The 26,383-nt window shown below is 42.1% G+C and overlaps 1 protein-coding gene across 1 annotated transcript in view; it reads left to right on the top strand.

The window, feature by feature from the left end:
* Window positions 1-26,383, top strand: part of TPRG1 (tumor protein p63 regulated 1) — a 113,312-nt gene that overhangs the window by 80,914 nt on the left and 6,015 nt on the right. Inside the window, exon 5 of the mRNA XM_040349583.1 lies at window positions 25,312-25,465. Coding sequence (XP_040205517.1) covers window positions 25,312-25,465 — 154 coding nt within the window. The remainder of the gene's footprint in view (window positions 1-25,311; window positions 25,466-26,383) is intronic.

Raw genomic sequence — 26,383 nt, 5'->3', positions numbered from 1 at the left:
CACCAGTCATGATCAACATAGAGGCCCAGTGATGAAATAATTGGGTCTAAAATAAATTATGTAATGTAATGAAAAAGCCCATATAGAACCAAATACAGACTAATCTTACAGAGTTTGAAGCTGCAATTGATAAATTAATTTTAATAAAAACAATTTGAGAGAGGCATGAATTAATATGTAAAATATTAAAATTGCCCATGACTACTGGTCGCGGTCATTAAGGCATTCTATGCCTTAAGATAAAAAACCTTCTGTGTGTAGCAGCCTCCCCAGCACCCCTTTATTACTTATCTGATCCCCATCTCTCTCCAGCGATGTCCACAAGTGCCTTAGCCATTTGGGACTTGCCTCCTAAATGGTGCCCACGGCTGTCAATCAAAATTGGTTAGCCAATCAGGGGCGAGAGGGGGTGGGCTGGGTTAGGGCTCTGTGTTACGGAGCTGTGACTAGGCTCATGTGCCCCCATAGCGAGCTGCTTGCTGTGGGGCAGTAGAAAGGGCTGCTCTGTGCAAAAACAACTGCACAGAGGAGGTACGTATAACATGTTTGTTATTATTTATTTTATTTTTTATTTATTTTTAAACAAGACTTAACAATCGCTTTAAGGCACCCAATATAAAGGGTGCCTTACTGCATTGGTCATGTCTAATGTGAATGAAATAGAAAAGAATATCCTATGCTTTTATGTAACTTTTTTTATTTTTCTTGCATTGTACAAAAATTGTGTGGGATGGTACTTTTTTTACTTCAAAAGGATCAATGGTTCTTTGCAAGATTAAAACCTTCAATGGAACATATCACACCCTAGAATTCATTCTTCTTCTGAAGGTGTAAATTACAGATATACAAATCACAAGAACATCTGTATACTTGCTTGCTTCTACTCAGCAGAGCTTAAATATGATGCTTGTGTTACATGGTAGCTAAGAGGGATACGAGTTAAAACCTTCAACGTGCGATCAAGTTCCAAATGCCACTATTGGGATTTCAAGCAACAAATTCCACGCAGTTTCTAATGACCATGCCTTGGTGGCACCACTCCAAGAATGCCCCATGTTTCTTCAGGGTGTGGTATGAAAACTCAAGCCAAATGTAGTCTGATGACAGGGCTTATCGTTTGCTGGATTGTTGGGCATTTCTCCGCATTCTTTGCAGAGCAGGACAAATACCAAAATTCATTTCTCCCTATCATTTTAATTTGATGGATGCTTGCACCTCAGCACTCTTGCATATAATCCCCCTCAGTTATGTTACTGGGCAAAGCCAGCTACAGTTGTTGCTGCTAATTAATTGTTGACCATAATCAATATAGTGACAATGGCACATGCTTAAAGCATGCTGATCTGCATGTACACTTCATTTTATTAATATAAAAGTAGATCGTCTTCAAATCTACAATAAATGACTGATTTTATTATAACCCCTTTCAGTATTTGTTAAAATTCCAATGCAGGATCATGTAAATATGTCAGTGTCATAAGGGTTTAGCATGGCTGTAGTGGTTTGGCAGATGATTAGATGAAATAGTAGAGTCCAGGAAATGTGTGCACTCTGTCTCATGGAGCCATCATCTTGAATGAGGCTGCTTAGTAAAGCTTGGCTGCTATGCTGAGCATGCAGATACCTGAATGAGAGCAGCAGCCGGTGCTGAATTTGCTGACTCATAACTTCATATCAGGGTGGGAGAACCATCCGTCAATGCTACCAATATGCATTTATCCTATGGCCTTTTTTATGTTATTACACTACTTCTTCTTTTTTTTTTACATGCACCTGCTATACTCGATGGCCAAGATGGTGACACTGCTATTTCCTATTGCGGTCTTGCTGCTTCTTGGGTTGAGCGAATCGTATAAAAGCATTATCTAAAGACAGACTGGTAGGTTAATCGGATCCTGTCTAAATTGGCCCTAGTATATGTATGAATGTGTGTTGGGGACCTTAGGTTGTAAGCTCCTTGAGAGCAGGGACTTATGTGAATGTAAAATATACAGTGGAAACTCAGTTTAAGAATAACTTGGGTTGAGAGCGTTTTGATTTGCGAGCAACATTTTTTTTTTTTTTATTCTGACTCGGTTTGCGAGTGTTGACTCGCAAGACGAGCAGAATTCAAGCTAAATAGGCCTGCAGTACCTCATTTGGCCTAAGGTACGGGGGCGCAGGAAACAAGCTGAAGTGTCCTCGGGCCTTTTCAGACAGTTTTGGTGCTCTCTGGCGCCCCCACACCTCTGCCCGCATGTATTGCATCCCATTGAAGTCAATACGGAACAAATTATTTTCGTTCCCATTGACTTCAATGGGAAAACTCGCTTTTGATATGCGAGTACATTGGATTACGAGCATACTCCTGGAACGGATTATGCTCGTAATCCGAGGTTCAATTGTATGTGCAAAGTGCTGCATAAATTGACGGCGCTATATAAGTACCTGAAATAAATAAAATAAATCCCACAGCTTAGCCTTTCTATTGTTTCCTTTCTCCTCCATTTTAAATGAATGACAATAAGTATATGGAAACCCTAACTATGAGCTTCTCTTATTTGATCACTTTTGGTGTGTTAAATACACTATTGTTTAGTGTTTAGTTGTATCTGTTTGAGTAGTGCATAAAATGAAACCTGATAATCCTATCAGAAATCTAGTGAACTGGTAACTTCCTGTGTTCTCTACCTCTGCTGACTGTTACATAGACCTTCACTATATCTGAGGACTACAGAACCGCACTCTTTAGACCAGTGGTTCTCAACCTCTCTAGTGCTGTGACCCCTTGATAAAATGTCCCAAGTTGTGGGGACCCCTAACAGTAAAATAACTTTCATAGCGTGGGGTTGTCAGCACCCAAAGCAAGACAAGTAATTTGCACCCCTAACCCACGGACATTTAGCTCTCCCTGAGTCCCTTCCACTCGTATAGTATTAAAACCCCTTATGGTGCATTTTAGGATGTATCACTCTTTCTCTTCTGTTTTTTGCCCCTTTATCTCTCTCTGTCCTAATTTCTTATTTTTTTTCCCCCATTCCTCTCTAGCTGTCTTTCTTGTTCTTTCTCTTATTCTTTTCTCTTATTCTTTCTCTCCCCTTTTCTTTGTTCCTCCCCCTCTTCCTCTCCCTTCCATATATTCTCTATGGGATGAGTGGCAGTGCTGGCGGGGAGTTGGGATGAGTGGCAATGCTGGGAGGAGTTCTGATCAGCCAACTTAGGTGCTCTTGATCAAGGTCATTTGCTGATCTGTGATCTGTAGTGGGGACCTTTTAATGGCAACTATAATCACAGGTAATGCTACTCACTGTGTCTCCCAGGCTTCACTGTGTCTCCAACTTTGTGGTGTCTCATAGTAGTGACACCTGTGCCAAAATCAGGAGATGGGGTCTCCTCCAGCCCCTCCCACTTTACATTCCTCACCAGTTAGCTGACCTCTAGTCTCTGCCTCCCAGCCATGTCATGAACTGAATGGGCGGAAGCTAAAAAAAGGCTGGGAGAGAGGTGCAGGCTTCAGGAACAGCCCAGGATTTGGTGACCCCTGGCAAATCATCATTCGACCAACCCCCCCCCCCCCCCCCCCAGGTTGAGAACCACTGCTTTAGAGGGAGATTGTAGCGGTGTCTTGTTTTATTCTGTACTCATACAGGAAGGACTTGAAGTGAGTTCCTAGCAGAATCACCAAAAATACAGAAAAAAATACAGAAAAAAAAAGGAAAACACTTGAAAACGAATGCAGCGCCCACATCTAAGGACTTTTAACTTGCGATATACAGTATTTGTTTTTAGTGTTTGGGTTTAGATACACTTTAAAACTGTCATTTTGCAGTTCATCTGTGTGTGGCTTGCAATATATTACCTCCCACATTCTGATTTTTTAGTTCAGAGGATTGTGAGAGATTTTTCAGGCAATATTTAAAATATAATATGTTTTAAATAAAAATATACCTCCTTCCAGAGTGTACTTTCTATGATTATCCTAGAAAAACAACTGTGAAATAGTAAACAGCAGTGGTTGTGAGGGTTTTGGGATCAGGAACTTGGGTTGTCACCTGTCCGAGATTAACCCAGACAGGCCAAGTTTTGAATCTTGTGTCTGGGTTCCAGACTGCCTGTTGTTCAGACCGGACTGTGGCTCCCAAACTAACCGAGTCAGAGTACTACAACCACCGATGGCATAAGTGTGTTCGTGGGCTGGGTGTGCCCGGGCACACCACAATCTCCAGGGTTGCCAACCGTCCAGAGGGCTGGCTGCAGTTGTTTAACCACTTAAGACCCGGACCAATATGCAGGTTATGGACCTTGCCCCTTTTTGCGATTCGGCACTGCGTCGCTTTAACTGACAATTGCGCTGTCATGCGACGTGGCTCCCAAACAAAATTGTCATCCTTTTTTTTTCCCCCACCAATAGAGCTTTCTTTTGGTGGTATTTGATCACCTCCTGCGGTTATTTTTTGCGCTATAAACAAAAAATAGAGCGACAACTTTGAAACTAATTCAATATTTTTTACTTTTTGCTATAATAAATATCCTCAAAAAATATATAATTTTTTTTTTCCTCAGTTTAGGCCGATACGTATTCTTCTACCTATTTTTGGTAAAAAAAATCACAATAACCGTTTATAGCGTTTACAAAATAGGGGATAGTTTTATGGCATTTTTATTAATATTTTTTTTTTTACTACTTATGGCAGCGATCAGCGATTTTTCTTTTTTTCTTTTTCTTTTTTTTCTTTTTTTTTCGTGACTGCGACAGTATGGCGGACACAGACAATTTTGACACATTTTTGGGACCATTGTCATTTTCACAGTATTAAAATGCACTGATTACTGTGAAAATGAAAATTGCAGTAAAGGGGTTAACCACTAGGGGGGCGGGGCTGGACTGTGATGTCAGTGAATCGTCGCTCCCTATATCAGGGATCAGACGATCACGGACATTGCTACAGAGAAGAACGGGGAAGGTTTGTTTACACTCGCCTCTCCCCGTTCTTCAGCTACTGTGACCCGATCGCGGGACACCTGCGGCGATCGCGTCCTGCGGGTGCGGTCAGGGAGCTTCGGACCGGGTCACAAGCGCACTTCCGGTGGCACGCTCGCGATCCATGGCTGGTCTCTTAAAGGGGACATATATATACGTCCATGTGCCCAGCGGTGCCATTCTGCCGATTGTATATATTTGTGCGGCGGTCCTTAAAGCGGGGGTTCACCCTTAGAGGGCACTTTTTCCCCTTAGATTCCTGCTCGTTTTCTCTAGGGGAATCGGCTATTTGTTTTAAAATATGTGCAGTACGAGATGCATCCTCTCCGTCGCTTCCGGGTATGGGCTGCGGGAATGGGCGTTCCTTCTTGATTGACAGGCTTCCGAGAGGCTTCCGACGGTCGCATCCATCGCGTCACGATTTTCCGAAAGAAGCCGAACGTCGGTGCGCAGTATAGAGCCGCACCGACGTTCGGCTACTTTCGGCTACGAGTGACGCGATGGATGCGACCGTTGGAAGCCTCTCGGAAGACTGTCAATCAAGAAGGAACGCCCGCTCCCGAAGACCCATACCCGGAAGCGACGGAAGAAGATGCAGCTCAAAAACGGGTAAGTACTGCTCATATTTTAATACAAATAGCCGATTCCCCTAGACCGAACGAGCAGGAATCTAAGGGGAGAAAAAAAAAAATTTAACAAATGGGTGAACTCCCGCTTTAAGTAGTCAAGTATCCCTGACACACTCATACTGCTCAGAGCCAGCACAGAACCGCACAGATAGAGTAGAGGGGGCTTGATGTCCTCCTCCTAGCCCTCTGTGTCTGCTTGCCTGCACTCCAATCCCTGGCATGTTGTGCTTTAGACAGATACATTTTGGATAAAAGCTGCTGATGCCTGAGCTTCCACTCTCAGGTGGGTGACCTGACCATCCACTGTATGTGACTGAAGTCTTCCCGTCCCTCTATTTTCTCTCCTGTCTTGTAGAGAGTTTGCATACTTGGGTAAGGAGGTCTCAGATGTAAGGGCAGGTGATCTGTAGACTGATGTAAGGGGGCTTTGGGAACTCTGATTTAGAGGGTATGCTGGTAACTCTCCTGTAAGTGGAGGCTTTGGTGAGCAAAAACTCCCTAACATCAGAGTTCCCCTTTACAGCAGAGTACACAGCATTTCCCCTGAAATAAAAAAAAATTGTGCCACTAAAGTGTCCGGGTTTAGCTTGAAGAAAAGTTAGGAACTTGTTAGGAAGGATGTTCTGCATATGTTTACTTGTGATGCTACAGGGTCTGGACAATAGCTGCTCATCTGCTTTGACATGTTCTGTTTTTAGAAAGGCAGTCCTCTTTAATAGTAACCAATATTTAACCACTTCAATACCAGGACAATTTTCAGCTTTTAGCGCTGTCACACTTTGAAAGACGATTGCGCGGTCATGCAACACTGTACCCAAACTACATTTTTATCTTCTTGCCAGAAATAGAGCTTTCTTTTGGTGGTATTTGATCACCTCCTGAGGTTTTTTATTTTTTGCTAAACAAACCAAAAAAGACCAACATTTTTGGAAAAAAAATTAAGAAATCTTGTTTTTTGTCATAAAATTTAGTTTTCTCCTTCACTGACGGACGCTGATGATTTGCCACTAATAAGGTGGGCACTGATTGGCACTGTGGTGGGCACTGTATGGCACTGTGGTGGGCACTAATGGGTGTTTTTGATGGGGCACAGACTGTCAGCTGATGGGCATCTCTGGGGGCTGTGCTGATAATGTGCTAATTATCCGCCCCCCCCCCCCAACAGGGAGAGCTGATTGGCAAACCGAGGAATGCTGTTTACTGGCACTTCCTGGTTCACGCGATGATCAGCTGTGATTGGTCACAGCTGATCACATGGTAAGGAGCCTCTGTCAGAGTCTCCTTACTACAATCGGATATGACACCCAGTCAGGATAACAGAACCACCACCCAGACGATAATCTGCTAAAGGCCAGGCGGAAGGTGGTTAATTCACTAAATTCTGCAGAAATGCTAATTTTGGTATTTGAATTGACTAAAACCGTAATCTTTGATGCAGTGCAGGGGTGCCAGATTTACATAGCATTTATTATTATTATTGTTGTTATTCAGTTTTAGAGTGCCAATGGTTTGCACAACACTTTACAAAATGGGTGACAATAAGGTTACAATATAATTGGATGGATTAGGGAGTTTGTGAGAGCTTACCATCTAAAGGGAAGGGCTAGTAATACAAATGGTATTAACAGGGCCGTCTTTTTAATATTGGTTGAACCCTGGGCAAACATTTATTTTTTTTGGGCCTCCACGCAATTTCGCTCTCCACCTGCTCTGACACGTACACTAAATAGCAGCTAAACTTAAAATCTGTTTGCTGTATCAGATCAGGCAGCGATTGCCATTGGTTGCCAGAGGTTACAGTGTATCATTATCGCTTACTGACTGGTTGCTAGAGGTTACAGCACACATTACAGCTCGCTGATCAGTTGCTAGATGTTACAGCACATGTTTTCTGCTTTTTGATTGGTTAATAGAGATTAATGTACAGTAATTACTGTTCACTGATTGATTGCTAGAGGTTACAGCCAATCATCTCCTCACTGCAGGGGGGCATGGTATACATATGAATGCCGCCTTTATTACCATTTCTATGTTCCCGGATGCAACTATTTACATATGAATGCCGGTAATTTACATGTAAACACAGGGTCTGCAGGTGAGTCACCTGTACACAACAATAGGGCAGAGCTGGGCAGCATTAGAAGCAGCACTTTACACTGAGATATAAGGACACAGCATGGGACTAAAACTTTAAAGGACAAGGGAATTTAAACTGGGATAGTTGGCAAGTATGAGGCTGCTGCTTTGGGCCCCACAACAATGAAAGGCCCAGGGCAGCTTCCCCTTTTTCCCTGCCTTAAAGATAGCTCTGGGTATTAATTGTGAGGGATGAGATGTAAAATGCAGTTGATGGGTTTCCCTGAGGAGATGAGTGTTCAGGGATTGACTAAAGGCAGACTGCTTAGAAAATGGCCATACAGTTTGGGGTAGGAAGTTCCAGTGGATGGCTTCAACTCTAGAGAAGTCCTGGAGATGGGGAGAAAGCTAGAGAGCAGGAGGATCAAATGGATTATAATTCTTGCCTTAGGGTAGAAGCAGGAAATAGTGGCTGAGGTAATCTTTGCTGATTCTTATGTTAGAGGAAGCACCATTCCAAGGTAGAGCAACCCTCCCCTGACAGACATCACGTGAAGGCAGTCAATTTCTTCCCACTGACAATACATTATATTGCAACAACTAGGTATATTTGATTTATCAGCAAGCCTTCCCTTGTAGTGATTTAATGGATATAGGATACATATCCCAATATGGAAAATGTCCAGGTCTATTCTTTTACTACATACGATAGTACTGGTGTAAGGTTTCTTTTTGTTGACAAGTTAGGAAGTCATGTTCTATTTGCTAATGACCATTTTCTCACTTATTCAACAAGCTGAAGAAAGGCTGTGCACAAAATAACATGTTGAAACTGGTTTAGAAATGACACTTTTACTGTGGAATTTTGTGGGTTTTTTCAGTGTAATACTTTACTAAACTGCAAAAAAAAAAAGAAAAATGGAAGCTACAGTATTGACACCCATTAAATCTTGCCCTTTGCTTTTACGTCTGTCATTAATTGCGCAAGTACGTTTTTAACCCTTGAGTCGAGCTGCTACACATCACTTGAAACCCAATGAATCCCTTATTATATACTAATGTAATACAGTCAGGCTGCATATACAGTAATCTATTTGGGGCTACTTCTCTCTAACTCTCCCTTTTTCATTAAAAAGGACCAAACCACATGATAAGGGCCTTGACGATGGGAGGGAGGGCGGGATGTTCCTTCTTCTTTGTTGATCCACCGATGTCTGCTTCTCCTACGCAGTTTTAAATCCTTATATAAGGGCTAACTGGTGCCCTATTAACATGTGACTAGACTTTTAGCCAGTAATATTTACAATTTTTATTCAAAACTTTTAAAACATAACTGTCATTTAACCTGTAGTCTGCCCCGTCCCCATAGGTGGGCGGAGCAAATTCTTTTGCACATCCCCTTTTTTTCTTGTATTTTAAATTGCTCTTTTTTAAATAAATACTACACAATAAAAATGTTCATGCTGTCTCTTGTTGGGTCACTAAAACCATGACCACCACTCATAAACTGAAGGACCATATTGGAGCCGAATACCAGGGGAATCCCAGCTATTGATCCTAAGCGCAAATCTATACTTTGGGCATGAGCGGTGAAGCCTACATGATGTTAATGTGGAAGAGTTGTTGTCAGGGATATTGTCAAATTGGACTATTTTTGATTCATTCGTCGGTTGATTTATTTTTTTTTTTAATAAAAAAAAAAAAGAAATTCAATTTTGTTTTGTTTGATTTGGTTGTTTTTGATTGTTGCACTATATGATTCACTTACCTCTAACTGATACTTTGTTATCACGCATGGTTTTGTACATGTACCATGTTTCCACAAAAATAAGACCTAGGGCCAGATTCAGAAAGATCAGCGGATCTTTAGATCCGCGTAATCTATCTGATTTAAGATCCGCTGCCGCAAGTTTTAGAGGCAAGTGGGTAATTCACAAAACACTTGCCTCCAAACTTGCGGCGCCGGATCATAATTCCTCCGGTGGAATTCAAATTCCGTGGCTAGGGGAAGTGTGCTATTCAAATCAGGCGCGTCCCCGCGCCGATCGAATAGCGCATGCGCCGTCCGGAAATTTCCCAGCGTGCATTGCTCCAAATGACGTCGCAACAACGTCATTGGTTTCGACGCTTACGTAAATGACGTCCATCCGTATTCGCAAACGACGTAAAAAATTCAAATTTCGACGCGGGAACGAAGGCCATTCTTAACATTGGCTGCGCCTCATAGAAGCAGGGGTAACTATGCGCCGGGAAAACCCTTACGTAAACGTCGTAAAAATACTGCGTCTGGCCCGCGTACGTTCGTGAATTGGCGTATCTCGCTGATTTACATATTCTCTGCGTAAATCAGCGAGAACCTGTCGGATCTTAGGAATATCTATGCGTAACTGATTCTATGAATCAGTCGCATAGATACGACCGGCCGGACTCAGAGATACGACGGTGTATCAGGAGATGTCAAAGAGTACTGCCTGCAGAATGCAGAAGGGTATTTACTTTTTGTGTCCATGTGATTGGACACAGATGATGATGTGGCAAAAAGCCACTGATTGGCTCTTTACCCCGATCTATGATCAGCTGTGTCCCGAGGTGTCCCGAGGTCTAGAACTTGTACTTGAATTTCGCTCATGCTGCGCCACTTTTAGAATGCATGTAAGAATCTTTCGCAAAATATTTTGTGCCAGTTTTCCCTCATTCCACACCGAAGGAGTTGGTTTTAATTAGCTCAGCTTTTAAACTTGCATAGTTGCCAACAGTCCCGAATTTCCTGGGACTTTACTGGTATTTAGACCCGTGTTTCACAGGAAATTGTCTTTTTATCATTTTTTTTTACCAGAGCCGCCACAAGAGGTCCGGTCACTGTCACGGTCTCTGCCACCATTTTACAGAAGACCAGCTCTCGCAAGGAAGAAACCAGAGGCGGAGTCCGGGTGGCAAGGAAAGTGACTGCCAATAGAAATGGATCTGCTCCATTTCTTTTGGCTGCCGCTTTCATTGCCACCCATGTCTTCTGTAAATGGGGCAGAGACCAAATCGCCAATACAGAGCAGCATGAACTAGCTGCATCTGTGGCGACAAAGTGACAAGCTGCATTTGTGGTTACAAGTGCGCAGCATCTGTGGTGACAAGTGACACACTGTGTATCTGTGGTGACAAGTAAGCCAAGCTGCATCTGGTAGCAGGCGACAAGGCAAGTGTGACGCTGCATCTGGTGGCACTCAGGGCTCCCACTGATTCTGCATTATGGTGAGTTGAACAATTTAATTTTATATTACAATGTAGTATAAAAAATAATGCGCTTCAATCATCCAGACACCATAACAACTCTGGTGCCTATCTGTACGTGCAATAACCTATGCTGCATCTGAGAACCACAAACCAAAAATTACATTTTATTTATTTTTAATATTTAAAGCAAACTCATCCATCCATGTCTTCATGTTTTATTTTACAGAGGGATCACTTTGAAAACACCCCCTAGCATTTACTTCCTGGAATCAATTTGCCCTTAGCTCAGGCATGCAGGCAGACTCATGGGATCAAGGCATAATTTCTCTGGGCCTTAAAACCAGGAAGTAACTGAGGAAATGTAAAAAAGAAAGTTCAAAACCAGTAAAAATAATATGCTTTCCCTATCTATTTACTAGTGCTAGTAGTAGAAGGGTGAAAGTAATTAGTAATTGTTTTGATTGAGAGCATTAATTTTCACTTTAAGCTGTGTGCAGTTCAAAACTCTGGCCCTATTAACATTTGCTTGCATTTTTGGTATAGCCAATCACCTTGTTCTCATCTATTTTCATGCAGCTTAATTTCCATGGACTGTAATCATGCATTTTATGCAAGAGGATCAATGGGGTGTAGAGGGGTACTCCTATAGTAATACTTGTTTTGGAAGTGAAATTGATACCGATGGCAAAACACGATCATTGTCCATTCGAGTCTTACACAGTGGGCATAATACACTACATATGTGTATAGGTTAACTTTTATTGTATAAAACATCAGAGTATTCTGGTGTACTGTAATGGTTTCACGGTGCTCATCGGCAGCTCATCTCACTATCATAACTATCTGTATAAAACAAAATGGAAGGCAGGTTCCTGTGAGGCGGAAATTAGTCCGTACCTTATTTTTTATTTAATATGGCATGGGACTACAAATTTAATAAATCAGATTTCCGAACTTCAAAGCATTAACCAGTTCAAAAGTTTGAGTGTGACCTTCCTGTAGCTGTTCTATCAATCTATGTGAGTTTCAGGTCATAAAATAAAAACACTGGATGAAGCACTGAAGTCTGATTTACAAGATTAGTAGTGCAGTGTGATCCTGACATTGATAGCCTATCTGCAGGATTAGGTCTTGGGTCAGTGCCCAGTGAGCAGAAAACTGGAAGCACTATGTTCTCTACCTAATATATCAACAGTGTGCTCTTGTCTTCACAGCATCATAATGACAATATAAGGAAATGTGTACTAATACAGAATTTCTTCAGTCAAATCATAATTTTGGATAATTAACTTGTATATGCAATAACATTACATTCATAGCAAGGTTTGTATCCTTCTGAAAATTAAACTGGCACCATGGAACAACTAGATATGATATGACTATAGCATGGGAAATGTAGTTATTGTACAACAATTTCTTCTGTAAAAAGGGGTAGTCTAGCTTTGGTCCCAAATTTCCAGTGTTTCATATGTAGCTGTAACATATAGCACCATATCTGTTAAAGAACTCTTCCTGACTCCCGGTTGGATCATGCCATCACTATTACCTCTTGCATTAAAGGAGAACTCTCATAAGCAATAAAAAAATAAAATACCTTCCATATATTCATGTATAATTACCTGTATTAGTCTCTTCAATGAACCAATATTGAATGTGAAGAAAATCCCTCCCTTCTTTATTGCTCTCTTCCCAACCTCTCTGCTCATCCCCTGATAGATGCCCTATTTGTAGACTTAACCAGTGACGGCTGGTGCTCAACATTTTTGGGGGGGGGCGCAAAACAAACCGAAAAACAAATCAATTGCAATGTGCCCATTAAACTGCCGCCACTGTGCCCATTAAACTGCCGCCACTGTGCCCATTAAACTGCCGCCACTGTGCCCATTAAACTGCCGCCACTGTGCCCATTAAACGCTGCCACTGTGCCATCAAACGCAGCTACTGTAACCATCAATTGCCGCCAGTGTGACCCATCAATTGCCGCCAGTTTCCCACATCAATTGCTGCCAGTTTGCCCCATCAAATGCTGCCAGTGTGCCCCCCGCCTGTCACTTACCTGTCTCGGGTCAGCGCTGTCCTTCATGCTCCCTCTGAGTCCTCCATGTCTTCTCCCATCCTCTTCTGCTATGATTGAATGCCTGACATTCAATCACAGCACCTGTTGCTTCAGCCAATCAGGTGACAGGTAACCAGACCTGGTGCACCTGATTGGCTGAAAGGCAGGTCAGTGTTAGGGAAGCGATTGTCGATTCCCTAACACAACACTGTGTAACCAGCGATAGCACAGCAGTGCACCACTGTTTACCAATTTGGAAGCCTATTAGAGCCTGTGACTCTAATCAGAATGCCTATTATAGCCCACGGCTCTAATCGGGCGCTTCCAAAAATACCCCGCCGCTGTAATTCAGATGCCTTGCGCCCGACAAGGGGCCAGACACCTGAATAGGGGGCGGCAGCGGCGACAATAGATGGATTCATGCAATGCATGAATCTATTGGTGAGAGAAGGGGTGGCGCTCCTGTGCCGTCTATGGACGCACCGCCACTGGACTTAACTAATCTATAATTTTATGCAGAGCTCCTGTTTCAACGTGACTGCCCACCAGTGCACAAAGCAAGGTCCATAAAGACATGGATGAGTGAGTTTGGTGTGGGGGAACTTTACTGGCCTGCACAGAGTCCTGACCTCAACCCGCAAAAACACATTTGGGATGAATTAGAGCGGAGACTGCGAGCCGAGCCTTCTTATCCATATCAGAGCCTGACCTTGCAAATGTGCTTGTGGAAGAAACTGTCAAATATTCCTATAGACACACTCCTAAACCTTGTGGACAAACTTCCCAGAAGAGTTGAAGCTGTTCTAGCTGCAAAGGGTGGGCCAACTCAATGCTGACCCTACGGACTAAGACTGGGATGACATAGTTCATGTGCGTGTAAAGGCATCCCAATACTTTTGGCAATATAGTGTATGTTCATAATAATGAGGTGCCAGTGTATATGAAAAAATTGCCTTCTGAAACCAACCAGTTTCCAACTGTCTGTCATGGATATGCAATAGTCTGGCAGCTTACCTGTCTCCGTCTGTCCATTAGAGGCCTGACTCTGTTCTGGTTACCTTCTTCTCTCCTCTCCTTCCTGTATGGCCCCACCCAGGCCATCCCAGGAAGTCTATATTAACTGTTCCACTACAGGCATGCAGAGCTGTTCAACCATGTTGTTAGCTTTAGTTCCTGTCTGCAGTGTGCTACGATTATCTTCCTGTGTACCGTTTTTGGCTCATCCCTGACTTCTCCTGTTTGCCTGTGATCCTGACCTTTTGCCTGTCCCTCGGTTACCCTTGTCTGCCTGTTGCCCTGACCTTGGCTTACCCATCACTAGCGCTTGTCCTGCTTGCTGCTTCTCCTCTCTCCCTGCGGAGCGTGACCTAGGGGATCCCAGGGGTCGTGACCTAGATCCAGCTGTGGCGAAGGCCATCCTCACCACTAGAGGCACTGGTGAACACAAAGCTGGGTCTTAGACTCCTCGCCCCGGGGCGATCTTGGGTTCACGCTTCCTCTCTAATAACAGCAGTCGGCCATAGGTTTCACTACCCTGTGGTGCATCCCTGACCCCAATGGGGTGCACTTGTCACCTGGCCACAGGTGACATGACACTGTCATTTTGACAGTCCAGACCATAAAATAAAACAAGGGCTCTGAATGATTTCTGTAGGCATGAATTGTTCCTTTTTAGCACCCTTTTCATCCATCAACTGCAGTGTCGCTACCTATGACATACTTGCTTTATAAAGTGTCCTTGTTAGGATTTTAGGAGTTCATATATGGAATCATAAGCCATTCAGCACACTCCTTCCCAGCCCCTGGCTTAATTGTGTGATGCTTTTGTGGAATGAGAGTACCATGGTTTATAATGTTGTTACATTGGTGACCAAGTATTGCTTGCATATAATATCAATATTGATATGCAATTTTGTTACTTTTGACTATTACCAAGAAGTTCTTCCAGGCATCATTGTAAGTTAGAGCACAAATATTTATATGTGTGATAATCATTACTTCTTGGGTGATAGATTTGGTTATTCAAGAAGACCTTTTACTGTAAATGGTATAAAGGGATTGGAAGATTTGTCCCCAAATCAAAAGCTCCGAAAAGCAAGGGAAAAAGCGGGTAATTGGACTATCGCGGTACAGGTATATAAATAAGATATAGTATAAGACACAAATATAAAAAGGGGTAATTCAGTTTTATTAATAAAAAAAAACAACAACAGACAATGACATTCATGCATAATTAAAATCATTTAATGGCAGACCACATGAATCACCATAAGAGGAGTCCCCACATGGGGGAGGTATCCCAATGGGACATGGGTCGCGGAGGGCATCTCTACTAGTTTTGCTGTCTGAACCGCTTCGTCAGGAGAATATCTGCAATCAGTTAATATATTGATCAGAAAAATGACAGTGCAAGAAATACAGTCTCATTTATACAAACAAGAAACAAAAAATATATTAAAGGGGATGGGGTTAAATCAAAGCTGACTACCTAAGGTCCTTCCCAGACCGGGGACATCAAAGTGCCACGAAGGGAGGTCCCACCCCTGCGGACATAGTAGGGGGAGCATGCCGTGGGTGGGCTATAAATGCAAGATCAGCTTAACTATTTCAAAGAGTGAGATAAATGGGAAAACAAAGTCTCCTTCCAGCAAGATACAAGGGAATGCTGAGTAGCCCAAATCCTGGAGATGTTCTTGCACTGTGCTATAGCGTCATAAGCTTCATAATCTGCATTCCCTGGGATTTTACCGAAAGGAGCTTGATGTCATTCCCTGTAATCGAAAAATTGGGGGAAAGGTTAGTATATTTATTACTTTTTTTTTTTTTCAAATCTTGTTGATTATCTTGTCTATAAAATGTGTATACTGTAAATCCATGACGTAATTATGATAACACTAACCCATTTGTCATGTCAAGAAATGAGAACAAAGTAAATGTGTGGGTGACTGGTGTATTTGATATGTGGATTACCTTTGGAACAGTTAACGGAGGAAAAATGGAGCATAGCCGGCATTGGTGTGTTAGTACTCTTGTTGCTATTACCCAATATCAGATTAGAAATGTTTTCCTATTCTTCATTAATTGAAAGATCAAGCTTGTTGCTTCAGGTTAGTGTACTTTGGCATTGTGGTTTGGAAAAGGTGCCAGAATCCTAGCCCCCAGGCTGTTTCATGCATGCATTAATTCATTTCCTTGCTGGCCAATGCTAACAAATAGTTAATGGAGAGTAGGTGAGGTCTTAGGAGCATGCTGGTTAAAAGCCAGGTGAGCAAAGAGCAGATAAAGGAGCACCTGCCTGGAGGTTTTTTTTAAGTGCCTCCGGCTATGGATAGACTCTAGACACTGTGCAATCTTATTGTCTGACACCATGCCAGCGTCTTTTCTTCTTGTCATGGAACATATTCCATTTGAGGTCATTCAGTCAGCAAAACAGCATTTAATACCCTCTGAGATGCCAGCTCTTTTACCTTCTTTGTCTTTCTAATGTAAACAAAGGGTCACATTTCTTGAGACAGAGTGAGGAACACTTATTTTTTTTTACAGTAATACAGGCTTTCAGATGTTGGTTGGCCTAATGAAACGGCATATACTCCTGTTTCTTTATCTGCGTGCATACCTTCCTGTACACACCCAACATTTACTGCAGAACTATCCTCGTAAATAGTTTTCTTCTGCTTGGGGCTGTGTTTTTATTTCCCTGTTTCTGAAGAAATTGTAGGGGGGGCTGTACATTCACATAGTTGTTGGGCTTAAAGTGTCTCCTTTGCTTTGTGTTTTATTTTCAAAAGAAATTAAAATTGCAAAAAATATATTCCAGAAATAACATTGTTGGCTCTAGTCCTTGGAGGAGGCATTTATGCAGAAGTACAAAGGGCATTTTTCAAACCTTGCAGTCCTGAACAGCTAGAATGGAGACACCTGTAGGCTTAATTGCATGGATGATAGTTCTGTCTACTTAATTAGTTTATGCCTACACTTGGAGAAGACAAGACCTCAAGTGCTACAAGAGCTGACTGTCTATGAGAATGCCTATTGAGGGAGGATACATCCGGATATAGTTTGACCAAAAAAGTGATGTACCCTGCATGGCCCCTATGCATGCATATACATAATATGTAAATGTGATATTTGCAGATACTTGTAACTTCTCACAGATACCACAGTATTATTCATGTGAATGCATGGTATGTAAAGCGCTGTGTAAATTCTTGGCACTATATAAACACCTGTAGTAATATTAACACTGACACAGCCTTTGACTTCCTTATTTCCTGAAATGGCATCTTTGTTTAGGCATCAACAGGGATCAGCATCTACTTCCTGAGCTAAGATTCTGGAGGACCATCATGTATATCCTGATGTCTGTGTGGTTGCATGTATGTTGAATTGGAGGCTATCAGATATAATATACTTCTCTGCTTCAGCTACCCCCTGTTGCCTCTTCCCTTTATCCAGACGGAAGACTACACTGTCACTGATCATATCGACATTGCAAAACCAGCCCTTCATTTGCTTTAACACGCCCTGCTAAGATGTTTACTTTATTGCTAAAATCATCCCCGTCCCTTGCAGAGTAGCACTAGCATTGAGAGCGTGCGGCATGTGTAATAGTCATTGCGCATGCGCCCTGTAGAGTTGACTCTCAGCTCTACATGTTCGGCTATATTTGGAGGCTTGTTTGAGGTTCGTACTGCACAGGCACCGTGCCTGCGCAGTACAGGGGGTCCTTATCCACCAGGTGTATCTTATTCGGCAGAACACCTGCAACAATCTGACAATATCGTTCTCCTAAGCTCCTCCTAGGGAGACCTTAAGTTGACTGTTCTTAGGCAGCTGTTATTTGAAATTGATGCTATTTGATCAAGGAAGCTTCTAACGATGATCATCTGTAAATATTCATACCTCCCCTTGCTGCCTTGAGTAATTATATGCCTATAGCATTGACTAGCTTCTCCATAACTTTTAGCTTGCATCAATAGCAAGAGGCAAGTAGCCAAATGATCACTGTTGTATGTGTAGCCATCCTGCCTTAAGCAGGAGTGGCTATTTAAATTTACCAATTGCTTGGCTGTAGTCAGCCTGAGCTGTATTTATCAGTTTTTTGGGGTCTTTCCTGGGCTCTGGATATTGTTTGCTTCTGTGTGCTGCTGGGGAGTGTCCCTGGCAATAGTGTGGACCCATTCACACTAGATGCAGTGGGGATGAGCATGGACACATAGACAAGACAAAATGCCTTGCTTTATCTGGTTTCTGTTTAAACCACAGCATGCTGTAATGTGTGCTAAAAAAAAGTACTGCATACAGCGGGTTGGAATGTGAACCGCCACATCACAATGCCTCTGTAGTGAATATAACTCTTAATATATTACAAGTTCTCAATTGAAAAAATAGACTGTACAATGCACCAGGATCAGAGCATTAACACTGTGTCTTACAGCGCACACCAGTGGTCATGCATTCAGCATGGCTCACTGCTATAAATGGGCCTTTGGGAATATTTATATTTGCTTGGCCAACCATTAGGAGGTTTATTGCCTATGGTGCAGGCAGGCAGGTGATATAGTCTTTCCACAGGCCTGCTGCCGGATGAGCAATGTAGATGGCTGTTTGATCCTCCCTGGTCTGCTGCCTGAGAATATCAACCTTGCTACTGGATAGAGGCCTTGGTTTGAGCCTTTATATGTTAAACAAGGGGAAATGAAGCACCACTGAGGATTTTTATCCAAGAATCTAAATTGAGCTTGGTCCTCGATTTGACGTGTGGTGGCCTCTCTCCAAGGAGTCAACAGCTAAACCAATGAGTGTCTTGCAGTCAGGACCTGATTTCACAGAATGCTAGGTTGACTTAAAAATCCTCTATCTGTGAAGACTGTAAGTACCTTTTGTTCCTCACCTGGTGTCTGCTAGACCATGGGTGTCCTGTGTCCTAAACCTCTTCAACGGTGTTGCCTGAAAGGCCATAAACTCAATTTCTTGCATTGAAAATTACTGACACTGATCTGTTCACGTTGCTCCACCACTGCCGAGGACTAGATTGTGGGGTAATATGCTAGGTCACCTTTCCTCCTGGGGCACATCACATGTTTTGGGGGGCAGGGTGGGTGCTAAAACTGCCTGGTCGGCATAGAGAGATGAAGTAAAAATACAGTGTTGTCGGGTTCAGCAGTGAAAATTTGAATATATAATAAATCATGCAGTGGGATTCCTGTATCTTTTTAGATTTACGCTTCGATTTGTAACATTACATATCCCACATTGATCTGGCCATGCACTCTGTCACTCATGCTTTGCAAAGCCCTGACATCATTAGAAGAGATGCATTGATTAGTGGATCTTGCTATTACATAGAGAGACTTAATAGTCGCAGTAGGCTTACTTCTGCCATGCATTTGCAAAGCCTAAACAGTCTGTTAAGGACCACTTCACCAATTTTTAAATTGATGCTAGATAAGGATACTGTTATTCTGCAAAACCTTCTTACGTACCACTATAATTTCTAGCTAAAACATTATTTTACCTTACTTGTTAAGGAATGTTTTGTGGCACAACACATGCCTGCACGTTAAGGACAGATGGTTCCATAATGCCGACTGTGTAGGTAGGTAAATTTGTACAGTAGTGTACTTTCACAAAAAGCTGCTAACTTTCCATTGTGTGAATTGTTTAAATGGATGGCTGCCAAGATTTTCCATTAACCACACATACCGAGTTTTCACTAAGCTGGGGTTTTGTTACCAGATGCAAAGAAAACATTCTAATGTTGAAATAAAACTGTTGTCCTATAGAGCGCGAATGGCATGCATTGCAATTCATCATTTTTTTTTTTTCAGCATGATATCTAATCTTTTAAAGAGGATTACTTGCAAAAATTATTAAGTCTCAGATAAATATATATATATATATATATATATATATATATATATATATATATATATATATATATATATATATATATATATATATATATATATATATATATATATATATATATATATTTATATATTATATATATATATATTATATTTAACTGTAGTTAATTTTGCTTGATATCCAGTAAAATGTATCTGTCTGAGTTAGACATATTGGGGCAGATCCACATACATCTGCGTGGGTGCAGCGTATGTGAGATGCGCTACGCCGCTGTAACTTACTTTGCTATTCTTTGAATCCTGAAAGAATTTGCGCCGTAAGTTACGGCGGCGTAGGGTATCTCTCGCGGCGTAAGGGCGCGGAATTCAAATGCGTGTAGAGGGCGTGTTTCATTTAAATGAAGCGCGTCCCCGCGCCGAACGAACCGCGCATGCCCCGTCTGTCAAAACTCCCAGGGTGCATTGCTCCAAATGACGCCGCAAGGACGTCATTGTTTTCGACCTGAACGTAAATGGCGTCCAGCTCCATTCACGGACGACTTACGCAAACAACGTAAAATTTTCAAAATTTATACGCGGGAACGACGGCCATACTTAACATTGAGTATGCCACCAGATAGCAGCTTTAACTATATACGCCAGAAAAAGCCGTACGGAAACCAGGTAAAAGAATTTGATGGCCGCTCGTACGTTCGTGGATCGTCGGAAATAGCTAATTTGCATACTAGACATGGATTACGACGGGAACGCCACCTAGCAGACGTCGAAAAATTGCATCTAAGATCCGAAGGCGTACGAAGACGTACGCCTGTCGGATCTAACCCAGATGCCGTCGTATCTTGTTTTGAGGATTCAAAACAAAGATACGACGCGGGAATTTTGAAATTACGCCGGCGTATCAATAGATACGCCGGCGTACTTTCTTTGTGGATCTACCCCAAAAAGTATATATGATATTTCTCCTGCTATTAGGATTTTTCTTTTATTCTATTAGCATGTGCTCTCTATTACGTAAGAATTATGTAAATGCTAGTGTACTTCCGTGAACTTATAACATTTGAACATGTTTTTGTGATGGACAGTTACATACTTATTAGGCTATTGTCATGTTGTCCATAAAAGGGCTACAGTAGTGTGATGTTTTCTATATTGGGATAAGCAGGTCAGTTTGGGCATGCCATCATTTGTTAATAGTTAAAAGTACCTTTCTTGGCCACAAGTTCCTTTTTTACTTTGCAGCAGAATGGCCATATCTGCTCATGTTTATTTGAATCAGTAAAAGCCAAGTGTGTTGAAGAAACCTACATGCACCAAAAGGAGATGGCTTCAGAGGATATAAAACCATTCACTCTAACTATGATCATTGCAGCCTACCTGGCTAAAAAGTAGAGGGAATAAGGGGAATAAGGGACATTGGTCAACTTCCAGTGGCAATATTAAAGTAAATATGGTCAAGTACTAGTAACATTTTCCTTGGGAACGATAAGAGGATGAGAGATCTGGTGGTGGTCATTGTACCCAGAGCCGCTGCAGTAAACCTTGTGGTTTGCCCCACTAAAGTGTACACATGTAGTTAATTACTTACCTCTTCTCAACTGGGATAGATGGTTATGGTGAGGCAGGCATAAAGAAACCAAAAAGTATTTCCTCTAAAGTATATTTTGCCTTCCTGAAATGGAATAGAAATGTTATCACTTCCAATACAAAACCAAAAGTAAGGGATTCATTTTGTATTTTAGGGAAATGGGTGGAATTGTGGAAATAATTTATTTACGCACCTGATGCTAATTGTATTCTGGATACAAAAAAGGAAGAATCTGCTCTGAAAGAGTTGATCCTTTTCTAATTGATACACCTAGCTGTCATGTCATATGGACAATTGCAATCTCAAGGCCTCCCTCAGACTAGAGAAATTCAGAAAATTTTGAAACTACTGTAATTGATAGGCGAACACAACACTTCAGGTACTGGAGTCTGTCTGGTGGTGCAGACTGACTCCATAAATAGATCAGGAAAGAAGATTGGATACCACACACTCCTCGCAATGGCGTCTATTGACACAGACATCGGGACCCTGCCCAATTTCCTTGTCACTGTCTTTGATTTGTCAGCACTGGGAGCCAATGGCTCTCGTTGTTCCAGCAAAGCCAAGGACACCCAGAATGAGGGGAGAGAAGAGCTGCAGAGGTGCACAGTGCTGTAAAAAAAGGGGTGAGGGGGGATGTTGATGCCTAAACATTCTTTACCTTAATGCAAGGAGTGCATTACGGGAAAACATGTTTAGGCTTTAGAACCTCTTTTTAAGGACTGCAGACAGACCCATTGGATGAGATATTGATCTGTAGAGGGATGTCATGTCTACACACTGGGTAATACCTTTTGTCATTTTTGTTATTTGTTTTGGTATCAAATTCACTTTTGTAATTTTGTGTGTGAGTGTAATAAAAAAAAAAAAATATATATATATATATATATATATATATATATATATATATATATATATATATATATATATAATACAAATAGATAGTGCTGCACTATATGGGGTAAGGAATTTAAATACATCTCATAAATATAGTGCTGGAAAAAAAGTGCATCTAAACAATAATACTTGAATAATTCAGTGGTGCATAACATCAAATCCAAAGTGAAAACAATATGTACTCAGTGAATATGGCAGCTAGCCACAGGGCTAGAAAAAACAATACACATAAGGCTCCATGCACACTGAAGCTGATAAAAGCTATAAAAAAACGCCAGTAGCTTTGCAGGGAGCCTTTCAACGTTTTTAGCGTTTTTGCAATGGCTTTAATCAGCGTTTTTCAGTGTAGCTTTTTTTTTTTTTTGTTACTTTTTTTTTTTTTTTCAATGGATTAAAAAACGCAAAAAAACGCTGGCACTGGTGTTTTTGAGCGTTTTTAATCGTTTTTCAGCGTTTTGAACGTTTTTTTACGCCAAAAAACGTCACTTTGAACGCAAATTTTGGGCGTTCAGAAAAAAGCCAATAAACTCCGAAGCTCATTAACACTAAAAAACGCCCAGATGTGCATGAGCACATAGGCTAACATTCAGTTTATGGGCTTTAAAAAAAAAAGCCAAAACGCCAATAAACTGCAGTTTATCAGCTTCAGTGTGCATGGAGCCTAAGTAGTGGCTAAAATAATATGTGGAAAAAAGCGTCTGTGTTCATGCGGGAGCAGTGGATTGAGCGCTACTGAAACACATATATTAAAAGTGCTGGTGCCAGGTGTTCGAACATATAGTGCTTGCAGAGGAAAGGTTCCGATTTCCTTAAGGTAGTGCAGATGTCCCCTTAACTTACTGCTGTAAGGTAACAGCATAAAACAACTCTATATGGATGAATACAGCAGTGAACTTCAAGCCGTTGGGAGCGGCAATAACCCTCACAAAAAGTAGATAAACAGTAAGCATGTAAAAAACTAGTCACGGTGACATCACATCCGGTACCTGTTTGGCTGGACTATAATATAATATAAAAATTATCCTATTATTGTCCTGTATATATCCTATTTTATTGTCTTATACACTTTGCACAGAAGGACAATAAAGAGCCGTATTTCCAATTGAAATCACCCCAAAATATCTAGCAGTGTGACCTGGTCACTTTTATTTTTTGTATATTGCTCAAAGTCTTAAAACAGGTGTCTGTCTATAATATGTAAAAATAAAAAATGCAGTGCTAATAACAATATAATCAGAGCATCTGAAGAGAGGTAAATAATAGGTACTCTTACCATGTGCAAGGGACACACACAACGGTATGTCAATCGAGCATGGACAGGATCTCTTGTGCTTGGCCTCCAAGAAATAGTGGTGGAAAAAAATGTTGAATGCCTCAAAGAGCACTGTCAAGATCCAGTGTTGGCAATCCGTGATGTGAAAATCAGGATATAGTAGGCGGGGTCTCAGTAGATCCAGGTAGACAAGGTTCCAAAAAAGAGAATGGCATGGAAAGAGATAAAGAAGCTGCACAGATGGTAGGTGTAGCGCTACCCCCTCAGGAGCCGCTGATTGATTTGGGATCGGCGTATTAAGTTACCTCTATGTGATGTCTAGATGTGAAGGTAGTGAGTGGAGCAGTAATTGAATGTCCAGTCTGCAGGTGAAGTTTTCTGAATGCTTTATTTCTTGGTCCAAACACGACCAACACATCAACTTAAGGTAGACAGAAAAGGTTGATGAAATAAAGGAACCTTGCAGTATCAGGCTTTGGATAGAGAAAAGCAGTCCTGCTATTCTATAGTTGTATCAATGCGTCTCCACTCCAGCTGAGTGGGTGAAGTGCCTCCGGACAGACCCCTGCCACAGGCCTGGCAGCCGGAGTGCCACTTAAGGTTGCTGGGAGGAACAAGTCTCTGCCACAGACTTGGCTCTGATTGAATGTTGAGGCCTCTGCCACAGGCCTAATGCAAGATTTAAGTTGAACAGCAGAGAGAATCCTCCCAGTAGATTACGTTAGGGTCACCGGCTGACAGTGTAAGTGTACCTGTCAATGTTCTGGTCACCAGATCCCTGATGGTTCGTTCAAGCCCTTTTGGACAACCTGCCTCCGGTTTCTCCTCAAGCCGATCCCCCACCGAACGGCATACAGCCTGGGATCTCCTTAGTAGAAGCGGGAACCCAGCAAGTCACTGGGGCCCCTTGGCAGCATCAGTCGCTCCAGGCCAGGAGTCTGGAACTCCGCGTAGCGCGCGACCTCAGGCCAGGTGGGCCATAGTGGTGGGGCCCGCGATGTGCGCACACCCTAAAGGTGGGTGCCGCACCTGGAACCAGGAACCCGCAAAGAACGCAGAACGGCCTCCGCCACAGCAATACCCCTCCCCAGCATGCACAGCGAGGCCCAACTCCTCTCATTGGCTGCTGGGAAGAAGCGGCTCCACCTGGATCCCACTGGCGCCATCTGCCGTCCAGAGATCAGACCGTATCCAGGATTTGGCGACAGCCAAATTTACCAAAATCAAGAATGAGAGCAACATAACTCTCTCATTCTCCCACTAAATTTACATAGCGTCCTTTCTGAAGTTAAAGGGGCGCTACATACACAAATGTAAAGTATAAAAAAAAGCCTTTATTGGCATGAAATCATGGATAAAAAATGTATTGCAAAATACAGCAGCTGGAAGATGCATGTACAAAATGATCATGTGAATAAAGTGTGGTATAAAGGGCTATTGCAGGTTATGATCCCGACATGTTTCGAGCTAAAGCTCTTCAACTGGGGCATGGATACATTGAGGCATTCAATATTTTTTTTCCCACCACTATTCCTGGGAGGCTAAGCACAAGAGATCCTGTCCATGCTCGATCGACATACCGTTGTGTGTGTCCCCTGCACATGGTAAGAGTACCTATTACTCTTATTCTTATTCTGCATAAACATATTTTAAGTCACTGCTTTTTTGCACTTAATCATCAGTTTTGTATATTTTCTTCAACAATTGTAAAAGCCAGTTAGTTATGTTTTTCTTGCAGAAGGGAAGGAGAAGGTCTTCGCATCCATTGGGACAAACTGCGTGAAATTCCCTTTTTCTCCCGATGGAATCCTGTATCCAGTGATATACCCTACACTACTTTTATTGATCACCCACTGAAGAACTACTCTGAGCAATTTACTTTTATTTGTCAGGTAAGTGAATGTCACTAAATTGTAAAATCAGCACTCGTGCACTAGCTGTGGACAAAAACTTTCTTTCTGCCACCTGAAATTTATTTTCCCTTAATGGGAACCACAAATTGCATGGCACAGAGAAGAAACGGCCAGGCTGTCAGACATGATTTGTACATCAGACGCCTTCGTCTTTTCCTTGCTATTCCGCAAGATGCAATTCGAAATGGAGGTGAGGGCTTAGGTGTGGACTTTTTACAAAAGGCATAGATTGGTGAGGGGTTAGCACCCCTGTAAATTTTTTGTTGCCGTCTGTGCCACTAGGGAGATTCACCTTTTCAATTTGTCTTGGTGACCATTGTCACCAAAACAAGAAGGTACAATCTTCCAAGTCATAGTAGAACAATTGTGACTACTGTATAAGAGAGGATTTTGTTTACTTTAGAGAGATTCCTCACCTGAGTGTAGCGTTTTGTGGCGTTTTTTACCGCGATTTGCCTTAGGCTGCATTCACACCTGAGCGTTTTGTCGCCTGAAGCGCGACGCCCCAAAACGCTAGAGGGGAAAAATACATTATTCGCTATGCAGACGGTTCACATCTCCACTACAAAACACCTGACGCCGAACGCCTGAAGCCCAAACAAGTTCTGGACCCTTTTTTGTCGCTCGAGTTTGGGCGTTTTACATTGGTGACCCTAGACCTGTAAAAAATCGCTGTAAAAAATGCTGCGTTTTGTCGCGGCAAATCGCGGTAAAAAACGCTGCGTTTTGTCACGGCAAATCGCGGTACAAAAAGCTGCAAAACGCTACGCTCAGGTGTGAATGCAGCCTAATTCCTCAAGTCCCTACAGGACCAAAAGTGAAATAAACAGCCCCCTTTCCCAGTGGGACATGTGGCAAAAAACGAAGGAAGGACTCCAGGGGTCATTAGAGGAGTCT

Source organism: Rana temporaria, chromosome 4 (assembly GCF_905171775.1).
Source record: "Rana temporaria chromosome 4, aRanTem1.1, whole genome shotgun sequence".
Classification (NCBI taxonomy): Eukaryota; Metazoa; Chordata; class Amphibia; order Anura; family Ranidae; genus Rana; species Rana temporaria.
Note: the sequence above shows the minus strand (reverse complement) of the source record. Positions and strands in the feature narration are given on the sequence as shown.